General features: G+C 52.5%; 1 protein-coding gene across 3 annotated transcripts; it reads left to right on the forward strand.

Annotated features, from left to right (window-relative positions):
- The first annotated feature begins 1,184 nt into the window (after positions 1-1,184).
- Zfp41 (ZFP41 zinc finger protein) lies at positions 1,185-11,675 on the forward strand. Of its 3 annotated transcripts, XM_042265515.2 has the most exons (6): positions 1,199-1,370; positions 1,716-1,937; positions 2,557-4,225; positions 4,735-4,873; positions 6,388-6,513; positions 7,715-11,675. In XM_042265515.2, the coding sequence occupies exon 3, from the start codon at positions 2,728-2,730 to the stop codon at positions 3,316-3,318; it is 591 nt and encodes a 196-aa protein (XP_042121449.1). In that variant the 5' UTR covers positions 1,199-1,370; positions 1,716-1,937; positions 2,557-2,727; the 3' UTR covers positions 3,319-4,225; positions 4,735-4,873; positions 6,388-6,513; positions 7,715-11,675. The 3 variants fall into 3 exon arrangements, with proteins under 3 accessions (XP_006989344.1, XP_042121449.1, XP_042121448.1); XM_006989282.4 differs by lacking the exon at positions 4,735-4,873 and having other exon boundaries at positions 1,185-1,370; XM_042265514.2 differs by lacking the exon at positions 4,735-4,873 and having other exon boundaries at positions 1,215-1,370; positions 1,723-1,937.
- The last annotated feature ends 272 nt before the right edge of the window (positions 11,676-11,947 follow it).

An 11,947-nucleotide genomic window follows, 5' to 3' on the forward strand; every position in this document is an offset into this window, starting at 1 on the left:
TGCCTGAGAACCAGATGAACAAGGACCTATCTACAGTCCACCCACATCCAGCTCAACCCACCTCATTAGAAGATACACGAGAGACTTGTCACTGGGGGCTATAGGCAGATGGCAAGAGGCACACAGACCGCTAGCCCTCTCGGAAATGCAAACAAGGAGATGCCTATCTCCCTACACCAAATGCTGGCGAGGCGCGAAACCCCATGCGGCTGGTAGGAATGAATGAGAAATGGCTCTCTGTAAAGCAGCCTGGCTGATCCTTACAAAAGGAAACATGCAGCTTAGGACGTAGCAACTGCATTCCCGAGTGATAATAGGCAAGCTCCGCAAGTTGCACACTGGACAATTACATTTGTCTAACATGTTGACAGCTGAGTCTAAAAGGGGGAGACGACAGATCCGTGGTTTGCTCGAGGTCTGAGACGCCGGCTTCTCCAGCGTCGGAGGCCCTAACATTGTATACTAGTCACGCAACATGGCGTCCCCAGGGAGACTCAGCCAAACACAAAGCAGTTCTCCATTATTTCTCCCTAACTGATTGAATTGCAACGATCTCAAAGCGCGGTGGGGCACACCTATAATCCTAGGGCTCGAGAAAGGTTGAAGCGGGAGATTGCTAGTTCTAAGATAAAGGCCAGGAGCCAGGGATCAAGAACAGAGCGGAGGAGGTCTGAGCCAGGCTCTGACTGGGGCATCATCAGTCGGGTCCAGGGCGGCCACCTGCCGTGCACACTGGGGATCGGAGCGATGGGCAAAACAAGTGACAAGCCCGAAGACTAAGGAACGACCCGAGGACCGCAGACTGCTTGGAACCCTGAGAAGAGGAGGCGGCTCTGCGCCGTGAACGCCGGGAGAAAAGCGCCGCCAGCTGTCCAGAAGTCTGCACAGCCGCAGACACCACCTCCTTGGCGTCCCCGCCAGCTATGCGCCAGGCCGCCGCTGCAGCATCACCACAGAGAGGTCGGGCCGCGCCTCCTAGAGCGGCCCCGCAGGGCCCGGGAGAAGTGGGCGGGTCTACGGAGCCGAGCGCAGCAGCACCACCACAGAGAGGCCCGCCGACGGCTCCTAGAGCGGCGCCAGAAGGGCGCGAATGAGAGGGCGGGGCTCCGGAGCACGCGGTGGAACCACCGAGAGCCCCGCACGGCTCCTAGAGAGGGACCGGAGACTGCTCAGGACGGTGGGCGGGGCTCTGGGGCGCGCGGCAGCACCACCGAGAGGCCGGGCAAGGTAGAGCGGCTCCAGAGGGGCGGGCGCCTTCAGGCGCGGGAGAGGCGGGAGTGGCGGCTCAAGTCGGGGGATCGTAACCGTTGTCTGCCCGCCCGCCTGCCCACGGCCAAGTTCAGCCGGCATCTGCGCCCGGCACCCACCAGGTACCTTCTGCACGCGCGCTCGGTGTCTCCGGCCTAGCGAAAGTCAGCTTCTGGGTCTTTTCTCCGTGGGGCGCCAGCCGCTCGGCGGTGTTGCGGAGGTCCCGGAGGCGGGGAAGGTGGGGCGGGCTTCCTATCAAAGCCCCTTGCCTTGCCGCGGGGTGCCTTGAGCTCCGAGCCCCGCCGGGTCCAGCAGCACTTTGGTGGACCTGAGCTAACGTTAGGCCCGCTGAATTGAACTAAGTTGCCTGCTTCACTCGCGCCCACTTTGTGCACGGGCCTGAGAGGGGAGGGGGTGCAAATGAGATGGTCGCTGTGGTCTACAGTGGTGTTGATGACTGTTTTCAGTTTTCAGTGAGGATGAGCCTTGGTGAACAAGCACAGGACACCTGAGGCCTGCTTGTTACGCCTCTCGCCGGAGTGATGGTGTTTGAATTGGAACTGAGCTTGGATGCTGTCAGATAGGGACTCTCAGACGTCTCCTCCTGAGCTGTCCCACAAAAGACGAACGCTTTCGGATGGTGACGTTCAGACCCCGAATCCAGATAAGAACTTTATCTGCTGAGTTAGGTATGCAGGCATCAGTGTAATGCTTAGAACAAAATACGGTGTACTCCCAAAGTGACAGTTATGGTTTTGGACAGGTGTGGGAGCTCTAGGTGGGAGTGCCAACATAGCCCACCCCTTTAGGCCTCCAGGGGTGGAGGGGATGGTGCAGGTTTAGAGATAAAGAGAGGTCACATAGAGAAAGGCTCATTGGCACAAGGGACAGCCTTTGGGGGTGTGATGGGCTGTGCTGGTTGCTGTGGATTATGAGGACAGCCCTGAGGTTTCCAGGCAGTATGTAATGCAATTACCTCTTGCTGCAGGGTACATGCACAGTCCCGATGTGGGCAGGTGGAGAGGATAAGGATGGGCAGGGAAGTTTCCACTTGGGGAGATGGGAAGTGGCCGTGATAGGGAGTTCTGTGGGATGAGTGGAAACCTTGTTCTCAGGCCAAGGAGTGTCTCCTGGTCAGTGGCTGAGTTAGTTAGAGCGTCACTCAAAGAGATGAGCGTGCTCTGGACCAGTGAAGTGGGCTGGAGTTCTGGGGAGTCCACGTTAGTCTGAGATACTCATCAAAGGACAGTGGAGGGACTGCGGCCCCGAGAGCTGCCTTTGACCTGTTGTCGATGCTTTTGCCTCCAGAAAGAAAAGGACCGTGGCTCTATCTGCTCGGTGCCAAAATGCAGCTTCATAAGCAGGATGTGCTGAGCTGTGCCCGACAGAGTGAAGTCACAGAGAAGCCAGGCGGCCACTAGCTGGGGGCCCTCAGCCTTCCCTGGCTTCCAGGGTGTTTCCCACTTCCTAGGAGCAGCAATGGAAAAGCCTGCAGGCAGGAAAAAGAAGACCCAGGCCCCCAAAGAGGAAGCAGGTGCTCAAAAGGCCACTGCCAAAGGGGAGAAAGCGCCAAGGGGGAAAAAGCCAACCAAGAGGAGGCCCCGGAAGCCCCGCAAACAGACTGTGCTGAGTCCCGAAGACGAGGCGCACATCTTTGATGCCTTCGATGCCTCGTTTAAAGATGACTTTGAGGGCGTCCCCGTGTTTATTCCTTTTCAGAGGAAGAAGCCCTATGAGTGCGGTGAGTGCGGACGAATCTTTAAACACAAGACAGATCACATTCGCCACCAGAGAGTTCACACTGGCGAGAAGCCCTTTAAGTGTGACCAGTGTGGGAAGACCTTCAGGCACAGCTCAGATGTCACCAAACATCTGAGAATCCATACCGGTGAGAAACCCTTTAAATGTGGGGAGTGTGGAAAGGCCTTCAACTGTGGCTCCAATCTTCTGAAACACCAGAAAACGCACACTGGAGAGAAGCCTTATGGCTGTGAGGAGTGTGGAAAATCCTTCGCCTACAGCTCCTGCCTCATCCGGCATCGGAAGCGTCATCCGAGGAAGAAGCACTGAGCAGGGCAGCCTACAACTGTAGATCTTTTTCAAACATCAGATGTTGGTCTAGGTTTCCGGTGCAGTATGCTACCGATGGCTGATGTGGCTGCTTCTCCCTGTCATCGAAAGGAAAACCCACCCATCAGACCTAAGAACCCACAGAGGCCTTCTGCCCTGTGAGTCCTCCCTTGATGGTAACACGGTGCTCCCCGGGGCTTCCTGCAGCTCCAGCCATTTTCCAGACTACTTCATTCTACTCAGGACCATCTTTGGAACAGCTTTGGGTCACCGAGAACTTACAGCTAAAGAGACAACCCTGTTGGCGAGGGCCAATGCCTCCCTCTGCTGCCTCTGCCTGCATCATCCACTGTGTGATGGTCAGTTCTTTTGAAGGCTTCTGGCTCTGGATGCCTGGCCTCATGAAGTCTGCTAGGGGCAAGGACCCCTGAGGTGGATGGCAGGCCGCACTCTGAGCAGCTCTGAGGACCCAGGTCCCCTTGGACAGCACCAGAGCTTGCTCATCTCTGCAGCTAACTTTGGTGATCTTGAAGTTTCTCTCTTGCTGAACCAACAGTCTCTGAGCTCAGCCCCAGTGCCTGAAACTGGACTGCACTGTGGACCCTTGTCCCAGCCACCATCGTAGACAAGTAGCCTGGACTCAAAGTGGCCTCGGTAGACCCTTGCACCCTGCCATAGTGGTAGATTGTTTAGGCTAGGCCTTGTAGCTCCAGGGTGTCAGCAGCAGCTTCCACCCACTGTACCTTCAGAAATAGCTGTGGCCCTGCCCCGTGGCAGCCCACCATTCAGGTCAGCTCCACTTCCTGCCTGTCACCAGGACAAGACAATGTGGTTGCGCCTGCCCTCTGTCCAGGTGCTCTATGAGGTCTGTGTTCTAAGGACAGCAAAGTGACTGCTGACCAGAAGGGTAAGTTGGCAGAGATTTGGACTTTATTTAAAAAAAAAAAAAAAAAAAAACACCACCTAGTAATAGCTTTAGTCTTTGAGGACTCTGCCCTGAAAGAAGGGTCCCCAGCCAGAACTAGAGATGGGTCTGTCAATATATAAAGAGACCATGAGAAATAAATGACGCGAGGTAGCTATACTCCCTGGTAGGAATGTTTTACCAGGTGTGGTAGTTAATCTTCGTGTCAACCTGACTGGGTAGAGGATCAGCTAGGAGACATGCCAGGTGTGTCTGTGAGGGGGTTGCCGGGGAGACTTACCTGAAGAGACAGCTCAGCAGGTAAAGGCACTTGCTTCAGAAGCCTGGCAATTGAGTTCAATCCTGGAACCCATGTAAAAGTGGCAACAGAGAGCCAGCTCCCCAGAATTCCTCTGACCCCCGCCTGCACACAGCAGCCGTAGACACACAGAGCCTTAAGAAACTAAGAGACTTGAAAGGAAAACATGAGCGTTCATCTATTTGCTTCCCAGTTACAGGCAGTGTGACCAACCGTGACACACTCCCCACCATCATGGCCTGTATCCCTTCAAACCAGGAGCCAAGGAAGCCCTCAGGTTGCTTTTTTTCAGACAGTCGCTACAGTAATGAGAAAAATAACAAATATACCAGGTTAGTCGTCCTTTTTCTAAAAGCTGAAGTGAGCACCGAGTGTCTCTGGAACGTTCTGGGCACTGGCCTAGCCAGGTTTGCTGATGCACTGTCAGGAAGTGCAAGCTGAGGCTGCAGTTGGACCAGGGCTTGCACTGCCCCTCCCTAAGGGCAGAACGTTTCACGCAGAAGTCTTCCCACACCACTCTCCTTATACAGGCAACCCCAGGGGGATTGTACCAGACTTGATCCCCGAGGGAGAGCATGCCTCAATCTAATATGAAATCCAGTAGGTGAGATTGTGGGAAACTGGGCATCAGCTGGTGTAGATGTAACAAAACACACTCAGGCACCTTGTCCTGGGTTCGAGGAGTTGCACACACGGCTGGGACATTGGAAACCAGGGGTGTTAGCAGGTGGCTAGGTGTGGCCTCTGACCCCATCCTTAAGGACGCGTGGGAAGGTTTCAAAGTACAGTCATGATTTCCTCCGTACTGAGAGGAAACCAGAGATAGTGTGTGTTCACTAGGGCCACCAGGCAGGGTGACCCGGGGCCATTCCTCGTGAGTCGGGGTCCGGGATTAGCAACATTTTATGTAAAGGGACAGATTGGTTCTTGTCTTTGCAGCTGCATAGCCACTCACCTGTGCCACATATTGTCACAGCCCTTACAGATGGCACAGCATGAGTAGTGTGGCCATGTGCTAAGCAGACTTGTCAGAAAGAGGTGCTGCCGTGGTTTGTTTGCCAACCTTTCAGTTTGTTTATTGAGACAGGGTCTCAACTCTAGCCCGGGTTGTCTTGGATCCCCCTGTGTAGCTTGAACTGGCCTCAAACTCACAGTGTGCTCCTGCCTAAGCCTCTGGAGTTACAGGCATAATCCATCAGACATGGCTAAAATAGATGCCAAAGTGCTCCCTTGTGGTTTGTTTTTACTTTGTTTGTGACAATGTCTTGATATGTAGCTCAGGCTGAGAACTAACTATATAGCCCAGTTGGCCTTGAACTCACCATAAACCTCCTGCTTCAGCCTTCAGAGTTCTGGGATTCAGAGTCATGCACCCCACACCTGGTTTCTGATCCATATTCTTAATGAGGAAAATGAGAGAGTTTGAGGCACAGAGAGCTTGCAGGCTTAGTCCTTCAAAGCTTCTGTAGGCTTAGTCCTTCAAAGCTAGATGGTGGTCAGAAAAGCCAGCTAAGGATGTTGGGGTCCCCAGATGCAAGAACTGGACAATGTGCCTTCTGCAGTTTGATGTTCTAAGAGGATGACAGTGTGGACACAGAATCTACAACAGCCCACATCAGTCAAACACAACCCAAGGGGTGCCTGCATGGTCTGATTTGATTTGTGGAGAACTCTGATGACACCTGTCATTAGTGAGAAGTGTCGCTTTGAGCGGATGCATAAGGAGCCATTGACTTAGAGAAACAGAGCTGACCTGACTCGGCCTGAGCTGTTCCCTAACCTGGCCAGGTGGACTGTTTCTGGATTAGGTTACAAATAATTCTTTGCTGTCTTTTCCACATTTTAGGGTGCATAGGACAGAACCCAGACACAGAATGCCATGTAGTCAAATACTCGCCTGCCTCAGGCTGGCCCTGGAAGACACCTGCAGCAGTGCCTGGCGGCAGAGTCCAGTCAGCCCTCCAGCGAACAGGTATGTTCACGGTCATTGTTCTGCTTTTGGGGCCCTGGGGATGGAACCCAGGGTCTCGTGAGCACTAGGCCAATGCTCTACCACTTAGCTGTGCCTCAGCCCAGGGTTCTTGGAAAAGAAGAATTAAGTTGTTTGTTTGCTTTTTGGTTTGGTTTGGTTTTGAGTAGACTGGGCTGGCCTCAGCTCACAGACCCACCTGCCTCTGCCTCTGCAGTGCTAGGATTAAAGGTGTGCCAAACATAGCCAAAGAGCCATGTTAAAAGCCACTGTCTTGATCTCGAGAAGGAAGCAGGTGGTAAGAACATGAGTCCTAAAGTGGAAGTCCCCTCCTTGCCTGGATGTTGCAGTGTTAGATGTATTGCTGAACCTTGTGCCTCAGTTTCCTCCCTTGCAATGGGGATGACAGTGCTCGACTCTAAAGAATCAGCCAGAAGTCAGTGACTTGAGGTGTGGCAGGGTATGGCAACAAATGCCTTTAATCCCAGCACTCAGGAGGCAGAGGCAGGTGGATCTCTGTGAGTTTGAGGCCAGCCTGGTCTACAGAGTGAGTTCCAGGACAGTGAACAGCCAGGGCTACATAGTGAAATCCTGTCTCAAAGAAAGAAAGAAGAAAGTCCATGTGTGGCACTGGCTCTTGCCTGTGGTTTTAATGCACACAAGCTCTTCCTGTGTGTTGGCATGTTTACATTGTTCTGTGATTTTCTGTGTTTTTATGGGTATTTCCCTGCATGTTTGTGCACCACATGCCTGGAGTGTTCTCAGAGACCAGAAGAGGGTGTTGGATCCTCTGGAACTGGAGTTGCAGTCAGCCACCTTGTGGATGCTGGGAACCAAATCCAGGTCCTCTGAAGAGCAGCCAGTGCTCTTAACTGCTGAACCATCCTCCGGCCCCTTGTTAGACTTCTTTTCTGTGTTTTCCAAATGCCACTCACGGTTATGAGAAGTCGCCCAACCAAAGCAGCAGGAGGAGGTCATGGTGCAGCCCCAACACAAGTGGGAGGGGGTCAGACCTGCTGCTTGGACTAAGTGCACACGTGTGCCCCTAGGTATCGGTCCTCAGCTGGAGCCCCACGTCCCTCTGCATCCTTCACTTTCTTTGGGCAGCTGGCAGAAGCAGCTTGCACTTAACCCACCCATTTCCTTCAGTCAGCTATCTCCTGCCCTCTTCTCATTTACCCAGACTGTTCTTTGTTCTTTCCAGGCGGCTAGTGCAGATCTTCCTAGCAAGAAACTCAGAGAAGTCAAGAGAATCAGTGTCTACCTCCACCACAGGGCACTGAGATGCCCACTGGGTCATGCACCAGGGAGGCTGTCATCACAGAAGCCATTGGCAACAGGAAAGCTGTAGGTGGATGAGCTCAGGGAGGCCTTCTGGACACCGTGTGGTAACTACAGGGCACTTGGACTTCTCCCTACCCTGAAGTCAAGGTGGCTGCATCGCATCATTGACCAGCGACCATTAGTTCTGGCTCACTGTCAGCCTACCAGAGAGTCCCAGCACCAGCTCTTTACTTCAGTGAGACACACTGAACAGCCACCCGGGAACAAACTAAATGCTCAGAACCTTCTAGATGTCTTGAGATGTGTCCTGGGGCATTGAAGAGCACTCCAGCGATGTATTGGGGTTCTAATTACAAAAGCATACTCAACTGCAGCTAGAAATTTCTGAGAGGTACGAGGCAGCTCTCCCTGGCAGCGCCTCAGCTCTACCTCTGGTGGGTGTCTCCTGCAGGAAGCGCTCTGACCAGCATGGCTGCTGCTCAGCCTCACTTAGAGCAGAGAGCACTGTCGCGGCCGACAACAAGCAGGTGGACGAGAGCTTTGAGCTGCATTAGCGTCCGTTCCCTCGGTCCTCTCCCAGCCAAGTGAGACGTCAGAAGCCACCTCTGGGGAGAGCCAGAAGTAGCCCTGGACTAGGCCCAGAACTCTTCTGTTGAGGAGACCACTGGTTTAGACTTGATTCTAGCTGGCAACTTCAGTTCCTGGAAGTCTGTAGCTCCAGGGCACACCTGGGCTCCGTTCCTCCTTGATCTTGGATCCATCCCAGTTTGACATCAAGACACAATCATTTCCTGTGCCAATGAGTTCGGATGCCAAGATGCCCTGAAGAGTAAGGCAGGACCGGGGCCCTAGGAAGAAAGGCTGTGTACCCTAACCCAAAGGACAGATGCTCTGTGGCTTCAAGGGAAGATTTGGGGGAATGGGGTCACCTCTGGTGTGGACCTCAGGTATAGTGCAGACAAGGAGACTAGCCTATGTGCCACATTTACCCTTAGGCCAAGAGATGGCTCCCACTGTCAGCCTACCCCTTCCAGAACTTTGCACCCGTGGAGTTGGGTGTTTGCTTTCTCCTGGTTCCTTCTGAAGGAAGACAAGTAGATTACCCTCTCCTGACTAAGATCCCCTGAGACTGATGCTTTCCTGTGGCAACTCCCAGCCAACACCCGGGGGAGGCATTGCAGCTGGGTCTGCAGGCATTTGGCTCTGAACTGGTAGCACCCAGCTGGCCTGTCCACGCCTCACCTCGGCCACATCAGCAATCTGGTGGGACCTCATCCTTCTTGTATCTGGCAGTGCAGAGACACCTGTGTGTCCTAATGCCCTGTACAGTCCCTGCAGGGCGTCTCCTGCCCTCCTGTGCTAAATTGCAGTGAGTGGGAAGCAGCTGTAGCCTATTGTGTTGGAGCAGATGCTGTCCCCGACCTGGTGTCTCTGTGTCACAGTTGTGAACTCTGCTTTGATGTGAAACATCCTTGGTGCTGTGTCAGTGCTGTGCACATTGGACTAGACAGTCTGTTTGCTGTGCACTCGGTGGCTTCCTTCGTATGTGACCCCTCTGCTCCATGGACAGCCACACTGATCTCCTCATTGCCTTCCAGTTGCTGCCATGGTTTTGTGAGCAAATGCTGTTGCTGCTGCTGCTGCTGTTGCTGCTGCTGCTGGATGTCTATTTTCTCATAAAAGTAAATGTGTTTTCAACCTGCTTTCTGTGCTCTGTCAGGTGCCCTGCAGTGTGGAGGGATGCCCTCAAAGAAGCCACCAGCTTTCTCCACCAGGGACCCTGCAAGACCAGGGTCCCAGCTGGTCACTGCTTCTCAGGAGTGTCTAGGATGCTCCAGTGACCAAGCTCATGAGAGTATAATGTGTAATTCAGAAAAGTCGTTCACTGCTGTACATTGGGGTGAGGGTGGAGGCTCTACAGCAGCAAGACATCCTCCTGCCTTTTTGACCCCAGATACTAGGATTCTAGGTTAGCGTTTGGTTAGTTGTTCAGTGCCTGTAGTAGGGACCCTGAGGGAAACCTGGGAATCATCCATTCATTCTCCATTTAGGGCAGGTGTTCTCAACAAGGGGTGATCTTGCAGGAGACAATTAACAGGGCCTAGGGACAGTTTTGTTTGGAGGATCTGATGGGTGGAGGCAAAGATTTGGCCAGACTTCATAGTATACAGGTCAACCCCACCCCAATGGGGAGTGCTGGTGCCATGTTGTTACTTAGGAAGCTAGGGACCGAGTTGGGCTCCCAGTCAACAGAAACACAAGAAGAACCCTTCTCTTTTCTGATCCTTTCTCCTGTAGCCCCAAGACTAACCTTAAAATGAAGAAGAAGGGTCACTTGAGCTTTCTAGATCTGGGATAACAATAGTGAGATCCCTATCTCAAAAATGGGATGGGGTGAAGCTGGAGGTTTATCCCAGTGTTGAAACACACAGCGTACTTGAGATGCTGGTTTACCAGTTGCTCTTTGAGAGGACCAGGTTTGATTCTCAGCACCCACATGGCAGCTCGCAGCCGTCTTAACTCTAGTTCCAGAGGCTCTGTCTCCCTTTCCTGCTCTCCATAGGCCTGGGCATGCACATGGTACACAGACATACAAACAGGCAAGACAGCCATATACATATGACAAAAATTAAAAAATTCATATCCCTCCCCTTGGAGGGTTGCAGTGCCTCCCAGTACACTTGGAATAAAATCCTAGTTCTGAAATGGCTTTAGGACTGTTGTTTTGTCTAATCTTGCCCATCTTGTTCCATTCTCCCTTGCTTACCATATTCCAGCCTGCCTGCTCTCAGGTCCAGACGACTGGTGATACTCTTCCCATGCCTCAGGACATTTGCACACATTACTTCTTTTGAATCCTCTTACCTCTCCCTATCACCTTCTCTCCCTCCTTTGATAGCATCTCCTTAGGTTATATTGGGCATCAGGCCTCCACTTGTGGGGTACACACCAGAGACTAGGACATGGCTTTAAGCCAATAGGAAGAAAGTATCAGCTAGCCGGCACCTACACTGTGTTCAGGATCCCAGCTAAGCACCGAGCCTTCCTCAGGTTGAGGTTTTCAGCACAGAAACCATGTTCTGAGTGGAGATACTTGAGTTAACAAGAACAGTTAGCCAGAAGCGGAATTACAGAAGCCAAAAGGCAAGGCTAGTACATTTAGAAACTCCCAGAACTATGAACTTTGATGGACTAGGTCTTTGTTTTTGTTTTGTCAAGTGGTGCTGTCTACGTGCTGAGTGTTATGGCCTGAATGGTACTTCCATCCTGAGCCACCTGTGCTAAGGTTTGGGGGCCTGTTAACATTCCTCACTGGCCTCAGTGAATGAGTCAGATCGTGGACTCATCCCACTCTAAAGAGGTAGAGTTGGTCCTAAGGATCATTAATTTTACCAAATTGTTACATAATTGGCCAAATAGTTTAAGGTGCAGGGGCCCACCATTAATCCAATCAGAGTGAGAATTAAGGGCCCAGCTGGTGCTGATGGTGTGATGGCTAAAGAAACTGTTTTCTGCTAGGCATCCATCTTGATACCCACTAGCCATTTGTCTGACTCCAGGCCCGGGAAGATAAGTTTCCAATAACCCTGACTCAGTGACTCCACCCAGAAATGTACAGCCATGACCATCTACTTGTTATGATATGATTTTGTTGGCTTCTGTAACCTGCTTATGCAGACATTCAAGGACTATTTTGAGTTCTCCTTGGCTGCCTAATCTTGGCAGAGCAGAACGGCTCTGGCTTGCTTGTGCAGATACTTAAGGTCTTCTTGTGGGTTTTGCTTTTAAGAATCTTTCCCGCTCCCCCTTCGCACAGCAGTCTCTAGTTTGGCTCAGATTTTTGTCCTGCTGGCAGTTTCAATAAATTTAACTAATTATAATCCGGATTGAGTCTGTGGTCTTTTCCTGGGAGTCTCGAACTCCAAAACATTTGGGGGCTCGTCCAGGATCTCTGGAAGACCCCAGGCTAGGGATGGGGGTCTTGGGATAGGCCCTAAGTTGGGGCGAGTCTGAGGTGGACTTGGAAACCCGGAGGAGCCCGAGACTGTGGCTGCCACAAATTAAGGAGTCACTAGTTGGGGCACACCCCAAACAGGGGCAAGAACCACAACTTGGAGACCCTAGGGGTGAACAGGCCCTAGATGGGGGCAAG

The sequence above is a fragment of the Peromyscus maniculatus genome, chromosome 20 (assembly GCF_049852395.1).
Source record: "Peromyscus maniculatus bairdii isolate BWxNUB_F1_BW_parent chromosome 20, HU_Pman_BW_mat_3.1, whole genome shotgun sequence".
NCBI lineage: Eukaryota > Metazoa > Chordata > Mammalia > Rodentia > Cricetidae > Peromyscus > Peromyscus maniculatus.